General features: G+C 33.9%; 2 protein-coding genes across 2 annotated transcripts; one reads left to right on the top strand and one right to left on the bottom strand.

The window, feature by feature from the left end:
• Positions 1 to 4,772: 4,772 nt before the first annotated feature.
• On the bottom strand, positions 4,773 to 5,771 carry LOC133314096 (peroxidase 31). Its single transcript, XM_061515537.1, has one exon. It carries the CDS (start codon positions 5,769 to 5,771, stop codon positions 4,773 to 4,775), a length of 999 nt encoding a protein of 332 aa, XP_061371521.1.
• A 10,236-nt stretch (positions 5,772 to 16,007) lies between these two features.
• LOC133314095 (uncharacterized) lies at positions 16,008 to 19,493 on the top strand. The gene is made up of 4 exons (XM_061515536.1): positions 16,008 to 18,541; positions 18,613 to 18,718; positions 18,812 to 19,010; positions 19,102 to 19,493. Exons 1-4 carry the CDS (start codon positions 16,008 to 16,010, stop codon positions 19,491 to 19,493), a joined length of 3,231 nt encoding a protein of 1,076 aa, XP_061371520.1.
• The last annotated feature ends 2,395 nt before the right edge of the window (positions 19,494 to 21,888 follow it).

Raw genomic sequence — 21,888 nt, 5'->3', positions numbered from 1 at the left:
ATCATCTGGTGTTGACACATGGTAAAAAAAGTCAACTTACGAATGGTAAAACTTTAGAAAGCCATAACTTTTGACTCGGGTATCCGAACGAGGTAATTTTTTTTTTGATTCCACATAACTTTTTAAAATTTACGCAATGACATCTCATTTGATATATTTTATCTCTCACAAACACAATTTAAATTTACAATAATTGTATTATATAGTGTATTACCAAAAAAATTTAAAAAATTATTATTAATAAGAAAAACAAAATAAAGATTTAATTTGTGATTTAAACTCAAAAATCAATTTAAAAAATCTGTATTAATAAATAAAATAATTAAATAAATATTCTAAACACTTGGTAGAATATTATATAAATTTGTATATATTTTAATAATTAAATAAATAACCTTGTACACTATTTTTTTTGAAACATTTAATATGATATTAAGTATCCTTATTTATAGATGAGTTAATCCACTTTAGTGCCATCTTTATAATATCATTGTTGCAAATTTGAATTGTGTTTGTGAGAGATAAAATATATCAAATGAGATGTCATTGCGTAGATCTCAAAAGGTTAAGTGGAATCAAAAAAAGAATTACCCCATTCGGATACAACGAGTCAAAAGTTATGGCCTTATAAAGTTTTACGGTTAAACTATTAATTTTTTGTGCCACGTGTCAACACCAGACGAGTCACGCCCAACTTAGGCGTGAATAGTCATGCCTAATCTGGGCGTGAATGAGTGCAATAGATTTGTATATAGGTTCGAAACAGTAACTTATTCGTAATTATTTATTAAAATAGTAATATTTTAATCTTTTTTCCCTTCATTTACATGATATTTTGTTATGGAACGTAATAATATTTTTTATATTGATATAGTTGTTTTAAAAATATAAATTCTAAAGCATCTCTTTTAGCTTGCTCCTTATAAATTATGTATAGTGTTTTAAATTTTGTACATTTATTTTAATCTCATGTCATTTCCATCCGGATTTGGTCATTATTTGGTATTTGATTATGTTAAACTTAGCTAGGAGCTCGTTTAACACGTTTTTTTAAGTTAAGAGTTACTTTTAAGAAAAAATAAAAAAATAAATAAAATAAAATTAAAAGTTATTTAGTGATTATATAAAATTATTCTCGAGATTTTAAAAGAGTTGATATGAATTGATTTGTTATTAGGATAAATTATTAAGATAAAGAGTAAAATTTGTAAATACAAGTTTAGAATAAGGATAAAACTGAAAAATAAATATAAAAACTCTAAAAAGATAACATACACCTTAAAAAAAATTATCGTGGGAGCTTTTAATTTTTTTTATTCATTATAAAAATTATAATAAGAACTTGGGAAATGTTATACTTACTATTATTTTAGTCTTATCACTCTTACTACCTATTTGATTATCGTTGGATCAACTTAAAATTAACGACAGTTAATTTTTTTTCTTTTTTAACCGTTGATTTCAAGTTGATCTAATGATAACTAAATAGATAATAAAAGTGGTAAACGCAAAATGGTGATAAATATAACCATCTCATAAGAACTTTTGAAAAAATATATTTGACACCCTTATAAGGAGAAAAGAAATTAAAAATAAGACATGTCAAATATATACACAATCAGGCATGAGCACCCCAGTTTTAATTTTAAAGCCGAATCATTTGATTCAATATAAGTAATTTCAAGATTTTTTTTTTGAAGATACTAATGGTAACAATTAAAGTAATTCAATGATAAGTTAATAATAAGGGATTTGGATAGTTCAAAAAGTGATTATATGTTCAAACATTTACGATGTTATGTTTAAAGAAGAAAGGAAAAGAAAAGAAAAGAAACTCTAGAATTGATCAACTGATGCTAAACGAATAAAAGAATCACATCACTTATTTTGAAATAGAATCAATGTTATTAAATTCGATTCAGATCGAAATTGTAGGTCAATGGATTAATGATTTAACCGCTCGGTTATTGTTTCAACCAGTTAATATGAATTTATATTAAAGGAAAAAGTGTTTGTCATTTCAAATCACAGAAAGTTATGTCATTTAAATAGAGATACAGACACAGAAAATTAAAATTTTAAATTAAAAAAAATCACTCACTTTCTCTCTCTCGTGATTTCTGTTTTTCTGTGTCTATCTCTCTTCTAAAATGACATAAGTTATGTCATTCAAAATGACAAACGCCAAACCCTATATTAAATTATATAATAAATGAGAAATGTGTTTGTCTTTTTAAATGATATAACTTTATCATTTTACTCTTACAAAAAAATGAGATTCACATCTTTATTTTTTTTGTTCGCTCTCTCTTTTTCACGATGTATCTCTTTATATCACCACACAAATGATTGTAACCTACTAGTAAGTGCTAGAGTGTCCATCAACCCATTGATATAATTTCAATTGTAGAACCGATCCATTAACCCATCAATCGATTGGACCGGCTAGTCCGGTCCAGTTTTAATAACAATGAGTTGAACTACTCTTAACAAGCGAATATCATAATACACCTAAAATAAAAAATCTACTGAAATCTAGCACGTATTCCTTCCATGTTCTCTCCTTAAGGAAAGTTAACACATTTTTCTACCTTACGTTAACGTTGTCAAATTTTCTCATTGCGCAAACAGATCACACAAACTAAGGATGGACTGATAAGAGTAACTAAGCAGCATCAAATTCTGTGCAAATATAGCTTTGAGGTTTCGCCCGCAGACCAACCAATTGATATTCACTCCAGGAAAAATAAACAAATTACTTTACCCAACTTAATAGTAATATTGCACACAAGCTAAGAATTAATCGTGGCATACCGCCCCAAAATATTATTATATATATACATCTCATATCTTCCTAGTAAAATGGGCCACCTTGCTTTTAAAATAAACAGATAAGAAATAATGTAATTAAAACAACTCAGTGATTCACTTCACCAAAAAAGAGGAAAATTGCATTATTTTTTGGGGTCATGAACTTTATAATAACAACCAAGCGGCAGTTCGTAACACCCCCCAATAAATGAAATAAAAAAGGACAGTTGGGTGTTAAATAGTTTTTTAAAAATAATCTTTAAATGTTTTAGGAGAAGAAAAATCTCACTTTAACAGCATTTGTAAGATTTCATTTATTTTATTTTGAGAGAGGAGACGCACAGCCTGATAATCTGGAACCCAAACCAAACCGCGTGAATCAATATCATTTTTTAATGTAACAAAATATATATATATATATATATATATATATATATGGAAATAATATCTATCCTTTTAAAGGATATAAGTTTACATCCTTTTAGATCCTAACCGTTGATTTCCGTCCATCAACGGTTATAATTTATTGAAGTAAAATTATTAATTAATTAATAATAAATTTGACCTAATAAATTGTAACCGTTGATGGACGAAAATCAATAATTAGGATCTAAAAGGATATAAACTTATATCCTTTAAAAGGATAGATGTTTTTCATATCATTTTTTAAACCAAAAAAAAAAAACTTAATTGAGACCCCAAATTAGATTTGTAAATTTATGAGTTCAGCTTTAAAAGTTTAGCTTATTTTGAACCGTTCGTGAAACTATCTTTTATTTGATTGTATAAATATGAAGATTTACAATACTCTACAATAATCACTTTCCTAAAATTCAAACCTTCATTTTTTTCCCGCTAGATCGAAGAGCTTACTTACTATGTCGACTAATCTTCCCTTGTATCAAAATCAAGCCACATCACAAAGATGCTTCGGCATTAACAATAAAAAAAAGTTTTTCTTTGTGGTCATAATAGTCAATAAAGATGTCAAAAGTCCTTAGAATTGATAGCAACCTGCCCGTGGAGTTTGCAAAAGATACCATCGTACCAGGTCCCACGTTAACGATTATCATGAGTTTATCCAGCCTGGTTGGTATCAACTATAACCTTCATCATATGACACAAAGCATGTTTCAGTTCAAGTTTTTCAATTTTTAGCAGTTGTGCCGAATCGAACAAATAGTCAAATACCAAATCATAAGTCAAAACAAAGTATTTAAGTAACACCACATCATGATTAAACCCTAAATAAAATTAAAAAAAACATTAAATCACCTTACCCTGCATTATATCCGCCTCCTTTCAATTTTCGTTTAAGAGCATGGGGCCTAACAAAACAACATTGCGACAACTGCATGTTCATAATAAAATAGGGGTATGCACATGCATTTGCCTTGAAACCAGCTGCTTCCAAGACACCCAGAAGAGACAAAATGTATTTTTTCAAAATCAAAAGGCATCTCCTGCATTTTAATATTGTCTTGGTAAATTCTCCTCCCTTGTTATTTTTTTTTTTTCATTATTTAACCACAGACCATAACTTGATCACGCGCATTCACATTGTCATTAGTTTATTACAAGATCTAACTTAACAATTCTATCTGTAATCTATCATCAATCAAATGCTCACCGAAATCAACACAAGCACCAGCTTCTAATATCCTTTAAAAAAAAAAGGCATAACAGAAAAATTAGAGCTTTTATTAAATTTTACAATATAACACTCGAAAATGAGACTCTACTCATCTATTCCGATAACAATACAAAAGGCCAATGCCCCCATTACTAATAACTCACATAATAAAACCATGTATGTATAATTGATCTTAAGAACATAAAATTCATGCAGAGACAAGAGGTATAATTATAAATCTTACTTATATCAGATTATGACAACAAGAGAAAAGAATGAAAATTTTTATAACCCCAAAAACAAAAAATCACAAATTTCTGAAACCCCATCAATTAATCTGATCACACCTTCGTCTGATCTCTCCTTTCCTCCCAGTCTGCACTCCCAAAAGACTAAGCTTCCGCATTGCCTGAGAGAACACCATAAAGAACCTGTTCTGATCCGCAGCGAAATTTTCCACAAAGGGTTTCGTTGTGGGGTCACTAAACAACCCATGATCCGATTTCAAAACCCCCAAACCCTTTGGAAGGTTCTGGAAGTAAACATTATCGAACTTGTTGGGTGTCATAATATCATTGAAAACCGACAAAGTTGGGTTCTTTTGGTAATCAGCACAAGCCTTTCGCAACCCTTCAACAAAACGAGGGTTGTATTGAGAAGAAGAAGAAGAAGAGGAAGTGTTGTTGTAAATGTCGGAGGTGAATTCAGTGCAATGAGAGAACCCAACGGTGTGTGCGCCACTGAGAGCCACCATTTCCTCGACGGAGAAGCCACGTTTGGTGAAGATCTCGACGATCTGAGACATGGGCATCGCGGGTTTAGGGAGGTGGCCGTCGACGGCGGAGGAAAGGGAAACGCGGCCGTCGCGGCGGCCGAGGAAGACGGAATAGTAAGGGCCGCCGAGCATGGTGAGGAGGTCGCGTGTGGCGGCGGAGATGATGTCGGCGCAAGAGACGGTGTTGGGACAAGCGAGTTCGAGGGCGGTTTTGGCTCTAACGACGAGGTCGAAGGCGTCGCCGGGGAGGGAGAGGTTGATGTCGGCGTCGCGCTCCGCCTTGTTGAAGGGTGTTGAGGAGAGGAGGATGGAGGCGTCGCAGCCGTTGGGGAGGAGGCAGTCGTGGAGGAAGAGGCGGATGGTGGCGGCGGCGGTGGTTGGGCTCGCGATCTGCTTGTTTGTGACGGTGTCTTGGATGATGGTGCTGAACTGTGGACACGTGTCCTTGTAGTAATCTAAGGTGAGTTTTGCATATGATGTTCTAAAGAAGAATAATAATGATAGTGTTGTGAACAAGAACATGTTGTTGAGGATGTTGGACGAGGATGCCATTGTTTTTGTTTTGGGTTGAAGATTGAAGAAGAGAGTGTTAAAAGAGAGAGTGAAGAGAAAAAAAATGAGAAAATGAGAACAAGGTAAAGTGACTAACACTAACTAGTAGTAGTATTAAGATGGTGGAAGAGAGAGTGATGGACACGCGCCACTCTCAGTAGCATAAATCACGGGATGCGTGATGGAGTGGGGACACACACCCCTCTATGGGCTGGCATCATTACTACAAATGAATTGGCGACATCTACGGCAATTATTTTTTAGCTGGCGAATGAAATTCTAAATAAAATAAAATATTAGAAAATGATAATTATAAAATTGAAAATAATTTTCTTATGTCGTAGAAAAATGTTTATCTTATGTTGTAGAAACAAGATTGCAAGTGGAATCCATAGATAAAAGGAGAGAAAAAAAAAGAAATGGGACCCACCTAACTTTTATGTGTAGGAAATGTAGTTATCTTATGTAAAAGTAGATAGATATAACCCTTATAAAATATTATTAACTGAAATGATTTTGCTCAAACCGAATTGGTGTGGCAACACGACCGGAGTAAATTGAGAGAAAATTTGAATTTGATTTCCACGTAAAAAGTTGAAGTTTGTAAAAATATTTGAAAGATTCAGTCCTCTTAAAAAGATAATTAAAGCCGGCCAGTATAAAAAATATATGATTCATGGTTAGGTAAGTTGCGGAGTCTATATTAATTTTTGTGTGTGTGTGTTTCCCTTATATGAATATTTATTTTTTATTTAATAGTTGGGGAGTGTAATAAATGTTCCACCAACATTATTGTTTTGAGGGGTAAAAAACTCATTCCTGTAGTAAAATTTTGGATGCAAGTTCAATGGATGAAAGAGAAAAAAATGCTAAGACAACTTAACCCCTTGAATAATTCACTTAATTTGGGGCTGTTTGGTACGCGGTAAAATGAAGAATTTTTGAGAAACTGAATTTTTCTAAATTTTAAATTTATGGATATTATCACAAATTGAATGTACAAATCATATTTTTGAAAATTAAAATTTCCGACTAAAAAAAATTCTCTCCTCTACCAAACGCTATCCAGGAACAAAATAAGCATTTATTGAATTAAGAACACAAAGACGTTTGATATTTATTTTTGTGGGAAGATTATATTTACAAATTTTTTATATATAAATTATACTATGTCTGTTGACCGGTAAGATATTTTTGAGTAAAGTATTACCGGTTAATATAGTGTTGTTTGTAAAAAAAATTTTATCAATATAATCTAATTCTTATTATTTAAGTAATTAAAAGATTTTAATAAAAGATATTAAATGTTCTTTGACTAATAATGTCTTCAGAATACTATGTAGTAAAACTCAATGAATGCTCTTAGACTATGATTGACCATTTAAAAGAGAATAGAGTGGAGCGTGGTTAAAGTGCCTCATCCCACTGGCTAAAAGTTTAGAAAGAAAGCACTTCTTTATTATTTAGAAGTCACAATGATAATTAATAGTAAGATAATATTATATTTATAAATTTTTTGTTTATAAATTTTTACAAATTAAATTATGTTTGTTCGGTCATATTTCGATCAAGAGTGTATGACTGGTCAGACTTTATATAATTTGTAAAAAAAATTTGTAAACGGATCCTCTCCTTATTAGAATAGTCAAATTTTTAAACTCTCCAAGAAGAGAGAGAAGAGCAAATGGTAAATCTAATTTTCATTACTAAATTTAAATCTAACTATTATATAGCTAGAGATTTTCACCAATGTAATTGCTCATAATCAAACAAAGAATGAATAATTTCTAAAACGGATCAAGGGAGTGTTCTTGGACTTAACAAGAATATTTGAAATATGTGACTTGATTTATTGAACAGCTAAAGGCTTGTTGAAATAAAGCCATGATACAAAGGAAAACCAAAACAACCTAACTAAAATCTTATCAGAATATTTAAACTATCCTAAAAATAATACAAAAGATTTACACTTATCAAGAATATTAGCTAACAACTCATATCAGCTAACAAACAAAAGAATAACAAATTAATCTATACAATCTTATCCCAACATTACAAAAATTCAGGCATTTTGTGGGGGGTCATATTTTCATATTGTGGGGGTCTTTGACCTCCACAAAGTATATTTGTGGCATCTTCAACAACCCCCAGTTTTACCTACGCCACAACATATTTTGTGGAGGTTTTATGTGCAATGCCACAATTTGTTAAAATATTTTTTGGAGGCTCTAGACCCCCACAAATGATTCAGTTTCTGGAGGTTTAAGACCCCCACAAATTTGTTGAAAATTTAAAAAAAAAATCAATTTTTCTGTAAAATAAGAAAAAATGAATTTAAAATAAAAAATAAATTTAAAATAATTATGATATCAATAAACTTGGCCTTGGATTACTCGATAAATAGTTAAAACAAATTTAATCTCAGAATTTAAATAAAACCAAACAGTGAATATTCAAATTAAAAAATAAATTTGAAATAATTATGACATCAACAAACATGAACCCTCAAAATATTAATGAAGCTTTCAGAAACCATTAACAAAAGCTCAACCTAGAAAAGCAATCCAAACACAAGCATTATTCATAGAATGGCATTTGTACATGTTTATTATTGCACAGACAAGAATACACGCATCTATTCCAATAGCTTCATAGAATTCCCCAACCTAGGCACACACACACACACACACACATATATATATATATATATATATATATTAAAAAATGAATAAGAATTTACTCCATGAAGGGTAGAAATGGGGAGTTAACTTTAGTGTGCCTAATTGAGAATTGGCAACAGTGTTTCCTTCTAACTAAAATATAACATACTCTGTCGAGCAAAACTTGACAAGAAAATTTGGACTTGAACTGCAACATTTCCCAGTTGAGTGTTCCATCTTTCAGACTACATCTGTGTAAGCAACCCCAAAATATATTGTAGACTTGCCCCCCCCCCCCCCCCGCGTATTGTTGTAAAGCAGAAACATTCTGATCCTTAGACATTGAAGAAAGTTGTTCGAGCCCAACTGCGAAGTCACCACCAACTGAAGTTGGGGGTGTTACTGCTGCACCTGTCACTGGATGATTCAAAATACAAATTGAAAGATCACAGTAAGTAACTCAAAATGCATAAGCTTTAGTGCTAAAACAGGAAACAAGAAAACTAAATGTATGCCAAAAACAGATTAATTAATTGAAAGCAAATCAAGATTCCCGCTACAGAATACAAATTGATTTATGCATAGCGAATGCTAAGTAGGACTAGAAACTAAAAGCAATTCACATTACAACAGCTCTATAGGGGTGTGTGACATTCACCAGTTAATAATTGCTAAATTTCATATCCGCCGAAAGATATCAAATACATTAGAATCTTTTATTCCATATACAAAAAACCAAATAGCTTAATTATTTTATTAACCATTATTAATAGTTTGCCACTAGCTTTACTTGTGTTACCTTAAAAGAAAAAAGAAAACGAAAAGCATCAATACAATTTATTTTACTTTTTTTTTAGGATTTTATGCCTATAACCACTCTGGTTCGTTTTTGCTAACTATGTTTATGCTACAAACTTACCATTGCCGTGAATACCTGATTTTCTAATTTGTATTACAGTGGCAGCAGGTTAATGTTTAATAAAATTATTATTCTTTCCAAGTTAGATCAGTGAATATACACTGAAACACAATGATATAGTAACTACACACTGAAACACAACAATATCTGCATAGCATAAACCAAGTAACCTTACTTTCAAAGCATCACAATGAAACTGAGCATTAAGGTTGGTATGAAGAGCTCTACCCATCCCTTCCAAAATTATCTGCCAAACAAAGAAAGCTTAATTAGAATATGCTTGTCTTGGATTTTCTCAAATCCACAGTAATTTTATAAAATAAACAGAATGATTCTCCCACCAAATCGGTATCTTTTGCCACAGCAGCAAGCTCAGAGCTGACCTCTCGTAATATTTAAAGGTAAAAATTTAAAGGTCGCATTACAAAAACACTACATAAATCATGGGTGCAGCGCCAACAGTACCACAAATTTCAAATTCAGTTTAAAACAGATATTCTAATTGTTGAATAAGTTACCCTCAAATAAAGTTTTAAGATCATTAAATTGAATCAGAATCTGACAAAATTTACAATTACATGCCAACAAAAATTTTGTATTTGATTGAGATCAACATTTGAGGCACGAAATATGTCATGCATGTTGCTGCAGCATGCAACGAACTGGTGCTCTTGCACAATAGAATTTGCCATTCTCATTGGTTATATCGCCCCAATCAATAATGTAAAGTATGTGCATGAGTAATGAAGAAGTCAAACAGAAATAGAGGACATTATACCCTCCTACTAGAGAAAAAAGTAGAGAGGAAGTTTCACTTAAATTGCCACAAGGAATTTTTCCTAATTCTCCAATTTCTACAAACTAAAACCCATATGTTCTAAAACAAAGGATAAATTGAAATCATTCTCCAATTTCCCCAATCCAATTTGACGAGCGCAACAACTCAATCTCCAACATCCTAATTCTGAAATTCGCTACTGCCCAAGCAATCCTGCAACTAATAAACATCGTTGCACCACCATCGGAGTTTGAAAGAAGAAAAGTCACATACCTTGGAGAGATGAGAAACCGTTCACGTTGCTCGACGAAGCGAAACCCTAGAGATGGTTAGTGAAGGGAGAGGGAATAGGAAAATCCTAAAAATCCAAGAAAGACAATGAGCTTGAGGCGTTAATGCAATCGATTTTGGCTTCCTCATGTACTAAATAGATGCAGTGAAAATGGTTTAGCAGATACTGGAGAATAAAAAGATTGAGAGAGATGAGAGCGTGGTTTTGTAGAAAATTTACAAAAACTTTAAAATTATAAATATTTTTGGGGGTCAAAGCCCTCCACGAAGTTATAAAATTTGAAAATATCGTGTAGCATTCTTTTAAAATGCCAGAATGCACATAATTATTGAAGGTTTCATTAACCTCCACAAAATAACCTCCACAAGTTACCTATTTTTTTGTAGAGCAATACTCCCCCTCAAGTTACCTATTTTTTTGTAGAGCAATACTCCCCCTCAAGTTGGATCATGGAGGGAGGAGATGCCCAACTTGGACATTAAAAATTCAAACTGCTTTTTAACAAGAGCCTTAGTAAGAATGTCAGCTGGTTATAAGGAGGTCTTGATATAAGCTGTAGAAATTATTTTTGACATGAGATGCTCACGAACAAAATGGCAGTCTAGCTCAATGTGTTTGGTGCGCTCATGGAAAACTGGATTTGAAGCTATGTGAAGAGCAGATTGACTATCACAAAATAATTTCATGGATTGAGTATGATGAACACCAAGAGATTGAAGAAAAGATTTAAGCCATAGAAGCTCAGCTGTAGTACTTGCCATTGATCGGTATTCAGCCTCAGCGGAAGATCGAGAAACAGTATGTTGTTTCTTAGTTTTCCAGGAAATAGGAGAATTGCCAAGCATAACAAAATAACCTGTGACAGACCGTCTTGTAATAGGGCAGGTTGCCCAATCTGAATCACAAAAGGCTTTAAGTTGAAGGTCACAATCTGATTGAAGAAGAATCCCTTGTCCTGGATTTCTTTTAATATAACGAAGTACTGGGATGACTGCATTATAATGAGCTTGCTTCGGATGCTGCATGAATTGAGATAAAGAATGGACCGCATAGCTGAGCTCAGGACGGGTGATAGTAAGATATATTAACCTCCCTACAAGTCTTCTATATCGTGTAGGATCTGAAAAAGCAGGACCATCATCTAGTGCTAACTTGACATTCTGCTCCATAGGAAAATCGACTGGTTTACAACCAAGTAAACCACATTCTTTAAGAATATCAAGCGCAAATTTTCGCTGGAATAAAAATAAACTAGTAGAGCTTCTTGCAAGTTCAATACCGAGGAAATATTTCAGCTTACCAAGATCCTTGATTTTAAACCAAGTGTGGAGATGTAATTTTACTTGAAGACAAATAGCAGAATCATTACTTGCTAAAATAATATCTTCCACATAAACCAAAACTGCAACAAATTTATCACCAGTAGAATATGTAAAAAGTTTATAATCAGCTTTGGATTGTTGAAAACCAAAGGAAATAAGTGAGAGGCGAAGCTTGGCAGACCAGTTTCTAGGTGATTGCTTTAAATCGTAGAGGGATTTTTGAAGTTTACAAGCCTGACCTGGAGAGCTATTAGTGAATCCTGGAGGGAATCTCATGTAGACTTCTTCATTGAGATCACCATGAAGAAAAACATTTTGAACATCAAGTTGATGTAACTCCCAACCCTTTGCAACAACCACAGATAAAAAGGTACGCACACTAACAATTTTTGCTACAGGTGCGAATGTTTCTGTATAGTCTTCTCCTTCAATCTGATTATTGCCAGCAATGACTAAACGTGCTTTATAACGTTCAATGGAGCCATCAGATTTGTATTTTATGCGGAACACCCATTTGCAAGGAATAACTTTCTTTCCAGGAGGCAAGTTAGTAATAACCCAAGTTTTATTTGCTTCCAATGCATCAATTTCGAGTTGCATAGCTTCTTGCCACATTTTATTTTGCATGGCCTCCTTGAATGTAGTAGGTTCAATATGTGCACTAACAGCTGCAATAAATCTCTGATGTTGCATAGAAAATTTATTGTTAGACAAAAATTGATCTATAGGATACGGTTTACCTGAGGCGACTGAAGGAGTGATGTTGGTAGAAGAGGGTGTAGTCGTGGAATTGCATTGATAGTCACTAAGATAGGCAGGAGCTTTATGCTATCTTCGCGCACGTTGATTCGGTGCAACAACTGGCAACATGGCAGATGGAGAGCTCCCCCTATCGTGAGAGGTAATAATAGGAGACAAATGAGAAGAATTAGCATCAGTATTCTCGAAAGAGGAAGGCATATTCAGCGCTTCGAAAACTGCTGGGGATACCACTACCGCGTCGGAAGCTGAAGTCACCGCGTCAGAAGCTGCAGGAGATGCAACTACCGCGTCGGAAGCTGATGAAGTCGAACTCACCACGTCAGAAACTGGTTCGGGTAAATTGGCACATGGTGGTTCATAAATTTCCGAATTTGCATGCGGTATACCAGTTTGAGAAGAAGAAAGCATGTTGTGTAGAGCAAAAGGAAATTTATCCTCATGAAAATTAACATCGCGAGAAATAAATACCTCATTTGATTCCAAATCAAAAAGCTTCCAACCCTTCTTATTGAACGGATAACCAAGGAGAATGTAGCGTTTCGATCTAGCAGCAAATTTGTCTGATGGTTTAGGCACTACAATAGCATAACATAGACATCCAATAACTCGCAAGTGATCATATGATGGGGCTTTTCCATGAAGAACTTCAAAAGGAGTTTTGCCACCAAGGAGTTTTGTGGGAGTTCGATTTATGAGATGAGCAGCGTTGAGAATGCAATCACTCCAAAAATGAAGAGACAAATTACCATCAAATCGTAGTGCACGAGCTACATTAAGAATGTGACGATGCTTTCTTTCCACACGTCCATTTTGTTGGGGTGTGTAGGTACATGATTGCTTATGAAGAATACCAAAATCTGCCAATAAAGTTTGCATCATAGATGACATAAATTCACTTCCATTATCTGTTTGAATGTTTTTTACTGATGTTTGAAACTGAGTGGAAACCATGTTAAGAAAAAATCGAAAATGTGAATATGTTTCTCCTTTATTTTGCACTAAAAATACCCATACATTTCGACTGTAATCATCCACAATAGTCAAACAATATTTAGCACCAGTGAAGGATACAGTAGCATAAGGACCCCAGAGACCACAGTGAATTAAATCAAAAGTATGCAAGCTGCGTTTTTTATTTATTGGAAATGGACTACGAGCCTGTTTAGCTCTAAAACATACATCACAAAAACCAGCATTATTCGAGCTTGAAATAAAAGGAAGCAGTGAAAGATAATGTCGAGAAGGATGACCAAGTCCTCTATGCCACAAACACTACAAGAAAATATGTGTTTTGCGACGGATGTTTTGCGACGGTTGGCCTCCAACCGTCATAGAATAAGTTACAACGACGGTTACGTCGACGGTCAACTGAACCCTTGTTGAATATGATAATTCTACGACGGAAATTAGAGACGGTTATCAACCGACGCAGAATGTTGTATTTAAAGTCGGTTCAAACCGACGCAGAATACAAACAAGACGGCGTTTATCAACCGACGCAGAATGTTGTATTTAAAGTCGGTTCAAACCAACGCAGAATACAAACAAGACAGCGTTTATCAACCGACGCATAATTTTTTATTTAAAGTCGGTTTCAACCGACGCAGAATACAAAACAAGACGGCGTTTTTCAACCGACGCAGAATGTTTTATTTAAAGTCGGTTACAACCGACGCAGAGTGTAAAACAAGACGACGTTCTTCAACCAACATGAATATTGTTGTTTGCGAACATTCTTTGCGCATAATGGCACTTAGTTGTATTCGAACACATTATACATTGCCCTAATTTTGTTGAGTATGTCTATCGCCAAAAGGTCATTACTATAATGGACATATATATATAACACTGATATTGAATATTAGTTACATAATTTATATAATACTTGCTCTAATTACTATATGGGTCGGGGAAATTAGAATGATCAATACTTAATTGCTAGGACAAAATCCAGAAAGGCAATGATGTAATTATATTGAGTAATAATTGTTCATGGATATCTATTTCGGGAGTTTGTTCATATCATTTCACGTGTACAAGACATGTTAATTCACGATTATTCATGTAATAAGGAGATTACAATAGAGGTGGACATATTTTGTGAAGGATAACTACACATGTATAGTGCCAAGAAGGAGGTTGGCATAAGCTAGACACAATAACAAGTATATTAAAAATTATAGAAAAGGTAATATATATATATATATATATACTAATTTTAAATTAAAGTAATTTTTAAATAATTTTTGTATTTGAATTATATATCTTTTGATATTATATCTTTTTTATTTTTTTTCAACTAATAAAAATTTGTATTTTATAAAGAAATATAAAAACTTTGAAATGCTTTCTTTTGAAAAAATAAGTCTTAAAAAAAGATTTTAATTAATAGATAAAAAAGGATAAAATGTGTTTACAAAAAAAGGGATAAAACGTAATTTTAATAAAATCATTATAATTACAATGAATTTAAATTCATAAAAATTAACACAAAATGATATAATATGTGGCAAGTTTCAAAGTCATGTGTAATATAAAAAAAATATTTACTATACTTTTCATAATCCATCCCTAACTTATGCAATCTCACCCCAAAATAATGGTCATTACTAAAATTGTGTTGTAAGTGTGGGTGTGCATTGCCCATGTGTGTGTGGATGTGCACTTGGGCATTTATAGTTGTGTGTGAGTAGGGGTGTGTGTATGTTTGCGCGTATGGCGAACCCACACTTGTGCATGTGTCTGCAAGTGTAGGCACAAATAAATGTGCAGACATAACTAATTTTTCTGGATTACCCACTGATCCGTGTATGTGTGCTAGAGTGCGCACACACGTGGGTGTGCAGATGTGTGTGCATGTGTAGGCATAAGTGTGTGTGTGTTTGTGTGTGTGTGTGTGTGTGTGTGTGAACATGGGTGTATATGTGTGCGCGCGTTGGGTATAGTTCATACCTAGCATTCAAATGACGACTCTTCTTGGTAGGGCGCAGAGAAAGCCGACGGGAGTCTTAACAAACTTATCTCATCTTCCACGTTGCCTCTTGTAGATGGTTTTATGATTCCTCCTCACTCCCAAAACCCCTCCCGCAACCAAAACCGGCAACCAGATCGCCGCCATCGAACAAAGTTCCAACCGCCGCCAATGACCCTTCAACGGTGGGAGGCGCCGACCCACTTCGCAACCTCGCGAGTTCTCTCTCCCTCTCACTCGCCTCTTGCTGCTGCCCCAGAACCCCCAAATCCTTGTTGTAATCAGGCTTCTTCAACATCGATCGAATCGCCACATCTGACATCATCTTCGGGTAACTATCACTTACCATTAGATACAGCAAAACAAAAACAAAAAACTTCACCCAACCCAGTGACCCAAAAAACAAACCACGAACAAAAAAATGATATACACGCGGCACTTCAACAAAGACAGAAACTTTGAGCACAAACAACTTTGACATGCTGAGTTACAAAAAAGTAAAGTTCGATTTTTTATTTTTATTGTTTTGGTTATGGCTAATCAATTACACGAGCTCAGCTCAGAATCAAACGTTAAAGTTGGAAAAAGCTGTGTTTTTATTGGTGGGTATGGTGATTGCAAACAATTCCCTGAAGGATACACTTTTTGGTTCTACCATGGTGAGTCAAGGATGGAGGAAAATAGTAATGTCAATGCCACACATTTTGCAAATGTGGAACAAGACAACTTGGTTGATGAAGATCCGATACAAAACATGATAAATGATGCATTTGGAGTTGATATTCACCATGAGAATGAGCACAACTTTCACACAAATGAAGACATTGCCCAAGATGGTGGAACCACATCAAATGAAGATAAAGATTTCTTTGAATTAGCAAAAGATGGAGAACAACCTTTGTACGAAGGATGTAAGAAATATTCAAAACTTTCTTTTATGCTGAAGTTGTATCACATCAAATGCTATTGTGGGATGACTAACAAGGCTGTTACAATGATATTGGAGCTACTACAAGATGCATTTGAAAATGCAAAGTTGCCAACTTCATTCTACGAGGCAAAGAAAACTATTTCAAAGTTGGGTTTGGATTATGAAAAGATACATGCTTGTCCAAATAACTGTATGCTTTATTGGGGTATGGATGATGAAAATATGCAAAGTTGCAAAGTTTGCAAGATGTCCAGATGGAAATCAACGGATGTGGGTGGTCAAGTTTTACAATCTGATGGTGGGAAGAGTAAGAATAAGGTGCCTGCAAAAGTTGTTCGTTACTTTCCATTGAAGCCACGATTACAGAGGTTGTTTTTATCATCCAAGACTGCTGAAGATATGAGATGGCACACCATGGATGATAACAATGACGAAATTATGAGGCATCCAAGGGATTCTAAAGCATGGAAGAGGTTTGATTCAATCAATACTGAATTTGCATCAGACCCACGCAATGTACGTCTTGGATTAGCTACTGATGGTTTTAATCCATTTGGTAACATGAGTTCTAATTATAGCATCTGGCCAATTGTATTGGTTCCATACAACACCCCTCCTTGGGTGTGTATGAAGTCAACTTCTTTTATTATGTCAACAATCATACCTGGTAAGCGAATGCCTGGAAATGACATTGATGTTTACCTACAACCTTTAATCAAAGAGTTGAAGGAATTATGGCACGATGGTGTGGATGCATATGATTCATTTACCCGAGAGATGTTCAAACTACATGCGGCATTAATGTGGACTATTAGTGACTTTCCTGGCCTTGGAACTTTGTCTGGGTGGAACACCTACACTGGATTAGCTTGTCCAGTATGCAACTTTGATTTTATACCTTGTCGACTTCCTTATAGTCAAAAATGGTGTTTTATGGGTCATCGGCGTTTTCTTGATCGAAGAAACAAGTTTAGGTTGAATAGGCTTTACTTTAATGGGAAGCAAGAGCTCCGTGAGTCACCTAAAATATTATCTGGTACTGATATTCTTCAACAAGTTCAAAATGTTCATGTGACTTTCGGTCGGAAACCAAAGATTGGAGGAAAAAGGAAAAGACGTGGTAGTGGACGTGTTGCTCAGGTCGGGACTCAACAATGGAGAAAGAAAAGCATATTTTTTGAGCTTCCATATTGGGAGCACAACTTGTTGCGTCACAATCTTGACGTCATGCATATTGAAAAGAATGTGTGTGACAACATTATATATACCTTGCTAAATGATAGTGCAAAGTCCAAAGATCACATGAATGCTCGAAAAGACCTTAAAGAATGGGATTGTAAGCCTGACCTTTGGCCAGATGCAAATGGCAGATATCCTCCAGCAATGTACACAATGACCAATCAAGGCAAGAAGGCATTTTTATGTACGTTAAAGAATATTAGCGTGCCAGATGGTTTTGCAAGCAACATTTCTCGTTGCATTGATGTGGAGCCTCTTCGATTCAATGGGATGCTAAAAAGTCATGATTGTCATATATTGATGCATCAACTGCTACCATTGGCCATGCGCACTGCATTGCCTGAACAAGTGTCAAGGATTTTAATTGAATTGTGCTCATTCTATAAACAAATATGTAGTAAGGTGTTGAGTGTCACAACTTTAGAAAGACTCCAAAATGAAATTGTTCTCACTTTATGCCATATGGAGATGTTATTTCCCCCTTCATTCTTCACAGTCATGGTTCACTTAACCGTTCACCTTGTTGATGAAGCTAAGCTTGGAGGCCCTGTCCATTATCGGTGGATGTATCCAATAGAGCGATACTTAGGACAATTGAAGTCCTATGTAAAGAACAAGGCGAGACCGGAAGGGTCTATAGCAGAAGGTTACTTAATGCAAGAGATTCTGACATTTTGTTCACGGTACCTAGATGATATTGAGACTAGATTTAATCGTCCAAGTCGTGTTGATGATGCCCCAAATCAAGAATTGCCAAAAACACGAGTACATGAATTGTTTCCCCAAGTAGGGAAGCCGGTTGGGGGTTCTTCATATTTCAACCTCACACCAACAGAAATATTGCAAGCACATAGACATGTCCTAATTAATTGTCCGGCAGTTGATCCATATCTCCAGTAAGTAATTATCACACTTCAATCATTGCAATTACTTCGAAGCTATGGGTTAATTTCATAATCTTGTGCAGGGAATTTCGAACTGAGGTGCGGAGGCAGCTCAGACCCCGTACACGGAATCCTACTCATATTGATAAGAAGGTTCATAGAGAGTTTGTTGAATGGTTCTCTAAACGAGTGAGTACATTTCTCACTATATCCGTGAATAATGCATATATTAACTAAAGTCTATGTTGTGATAACATCTTAATTAACTATTTTCATATGTAGATTGTTAGAGATGTTGACATACTGAGTGAATCAGATAAAGATATTATGCTTTTTCTTGGTCAAGGTCCAATCAGTCAAGCTAGAAGGTTCAGTGCATACAACGTGAACGGGTACAAATTTCGAACCTTGACACGAGATCGAGGCTTGAAAACACAAAATAGTGGGGTATTTGGTACATTTGGAACTATAAGTTATTCAAGTAATAGTGATAGTCAAATGAGGTTTGGAGATGTCCTATACTATGGGAAACTGATGGACATTATAGAGATCAATTACAATTGCTTTTTCAGTTACTTTGTTCAAATGTCAATGGGCTAATACCACTAATCCTAGAGGCATCAAGAAAGATAATCTTGGATTTACTTCAATTAATTTTACCAGACTAATACATACAGGTGAAAATGAAGATGATGAGCCATACATTAAAGCATCTGAAGCTCAAATGGTTTATTTTGTGGATGATGAGAAAGAAAAGGGTTGGAGTATACCTATTCATTTGAAACCAAGAGATTTGTACGACATGGGTGAAGATGAAGAAGACATTATGCCATCCATTGAGCCATATCCATCCCAAAACTTGGAACAAATTTTGTCAGATGATGCTTTGCATATTCAGTTAGCAAGACCTGATGTAGATGATGAAAATCCCACTTTGACCGTTAATGAACATGACAATGATTAAAGTGTTATACTGAACGACATGACTAGTGAAGGCTAAATTGGATAATGTGTATTTTGAAACCAATGTAATAATAGTATTATACAATTTCGTCTCACATTTGATAAATTGTTCATTGATGCTATTTTTGTTTTTCATATTTTATTTATGGATAATTCATGCATAATATTGCTATCTTTTTGTAAGTTATCAACAATGTTTTATGAATTCATTATGTGATTCAATTGATTAGTTGTTCTTACTATTTTTACTTATTGTCATTGAGTATTTGGATTTATAGGAATGCCTCGGAAACCACGATTCAGTATGAGGCCTAGGCAATATCCTTATTATTTCTGCAGGGACTAATACTTGAAAGTGGAGCAGCGCACAGTGCTCATATTTTGACACCAAGTCCATCCAATTCAGCATATATATGTGTTTCTGCAACCAACAGGTCCTTCGATGCAAGATGTCAGACCATCACAAATTTTTAAACCATGTTTAACATCTTTTAGCAGCTTCTAGTATTTTTTTTGGGATTCAGATGCACGTTTATATAATTTTAACTGATTTAGTTTCTCTTACCTATCCTTTATTCTTGTTAAGGATCTGTTGGTTGCATTTTGAATTCCATTTATATTATCTAAGAATGCCTTTTTTTTTGTATGAATATTTGCAGGTTTGGCGGGTTGATCTAACTTTAGACATCGAATGTAGACAAGGAGACGATTACACTCACCTTCCTGTATGGTGAATGAAATTATTCCTTAGTCTCATGTAAGAGATTCTCTTATATCATTTTTTTCATGTTTTCATGCAAATTTTACCCTTTTAAAGTAAAAATTTCATTTGCAACTTATTATCATACTTTGCATAAAATATTGCTAGCATTTCTTATTGGATTTTGCTAGCAATTTTGGTAAGAGGATAATTGGCAATCAGATTTGGTGGCTTGGTTATAGTTATGTAAATTATTTTATTTTATTTCAAGTATTCAAATCCATATTTTACATTTCTTTTCCTTGAAGTTTCTAAAACTAACGATAAGGACATCAAGCATGTTAATATTTCTCTAAGGCAATTTACTTAGGTAGTGGAAGACACTATATTTAGGTAAAACATTCAGTACTCGATCTATTGTCATTTAAGAGACCCAAAATAGTCTCTTTCTAGATGAAGATTATTAAATAGGCATATTTTCTAGCTGTAAATTTTTTTTGTGAAACTCTTAGTACACACCAAAGTTATATGTTTATATGAGAACCTAATTTATTTATGTAAATTCATTAAGTGAATATAGGTGAAAAAATTGGTTTAAGCCATTAAGTCTCAATAGGCCTTAGGAATGTGACTTGCATAACTCGAATTAAAGGAAAATGTTTGAGAGAGGGATCCCTTTTAGTGAATATGCCTAAAGGTGGTATTTTTTGTTCTGTTTCTTTGCAATTATTGTTGCTTTGCTTTTGTCACCTATTCATCATCATTGCTAGCGCCATCCCAACTGACTTGTTCCTTGGATGTTTCTGTGTCTATTTTATAGAGATAACTTTGTTTTATAATTTCATTCTTAGATTGTCTCATATTGGCTATGTTTTATGTCTTATATCTTTCTATCATATAATACATTGCTTATACTATTTTGTCATAAATGTATCTGTAGGCAAACAAAAAAAACCGTAATTATAAATTCATAAAGATTGACAATTATCACATATTATAATTAAATTATTAACTAGTTACTCGTGGTTAATTTGCTTTACTACTACAATTATTTTCAAGTTAGTTTTTAATTATTTTTTCATGGAATGGAGTAGTTCAAATGCAAAGTGAAGGGATTAAATTTCTCACATACACATGCTGACTCATTTATAGCATTGGTGCTCCATCTGCTTGTATTATGACTTTATATAATTTATTAGAAGGGCATACATTATCGCCAGTGTTTTAGATTCATGCCCTTCTCTACTCTGTGATTATTAGTTGTAATATACAAGTATACTTAATGAATGTAGCTTGCAAGATGTACATTTATGTTGATTGAAATGCCTTTGCAGTACTTGTAATTTATGGCAGTTGTAATTTGTTCCAATTTGAATATTATCGATTAAGAATTTTTTATTTCTCATTAAAATATTGTCTTTATTTATAATTTGTAGGTTTCATGTTTGGAATCCTCAAATGGTATTAGAAGGTCTTCACCAAATATTAACATATCATCCGCACAACAAGGTCAAAATGAAGGATTAGCAACTCTTCCCAATGACTTTTTCATGGATGACATTTAAATTCTACATATTTTGAAAACTTTGGAATGACTTTTTATTGGATATTTTTGTGATCTTTAATTTTTGTTTAGACTACAACAGTACTTTGGGATTACTATTTTGTGTGTAGATTATAGTTCTATTGGGAATAC

The sequence above is a fragment of the Gastrolobium bilobum genome, unplaced genomic scaffold (genome assembly GCF_033153095.1).
Source record: "Gastrolobium bilobum isolate Gb01-03AN ecotype WA unplaced genomic scaffold, APGP_CSIRO_Gbil_v1 utg2368, whole genome shotgun sequence".
Lineage (NCBI taxonomy): Eukaryota > Viridiplantae > Streptophyta > Magnoliopsida > Fabales > Fabaceae > Gastrolobium > Gastrolobium bilobum.
This window is presented reverse-complemented; position numbering and strand designations above follow the sequence as displayed.

What these genes read in the sequence shown, in the direction of transcription:
- LOC133314096 (XM_061515537.1), bottom strand. Translation starts at nt 5,771, where the DNA reads ATGGCATCCTCGTCCAACATCCTCAACAACATGTTCTTGTTCACAACA.
- LOC133314095 (XM_061515536.1), top strand. Translation starts at nt 16,008, where the DNA reads ATGGCTAATCAATTACACGAGCTCAGCTCAGAATCAAACGTTAAAGTT. An exon ending in TTGAATGGTTCTCTAAACGA is followed by an intron (nt 18,719 to 18,811) that starts GTGAGTACATTT and finishes TTTCATATGTAG; the next exon opens with ATTGTTAGAGATGTTGACAT. An exon ending in TGGAACTATAAGTTATTCAA is followed by an intron (nt 19,011 to 19,101) that starts GTAATAGTGATA and finishes TTGCTTTTTCAG; the next exon opens with TTACTTTGTTCAAATGTCAA.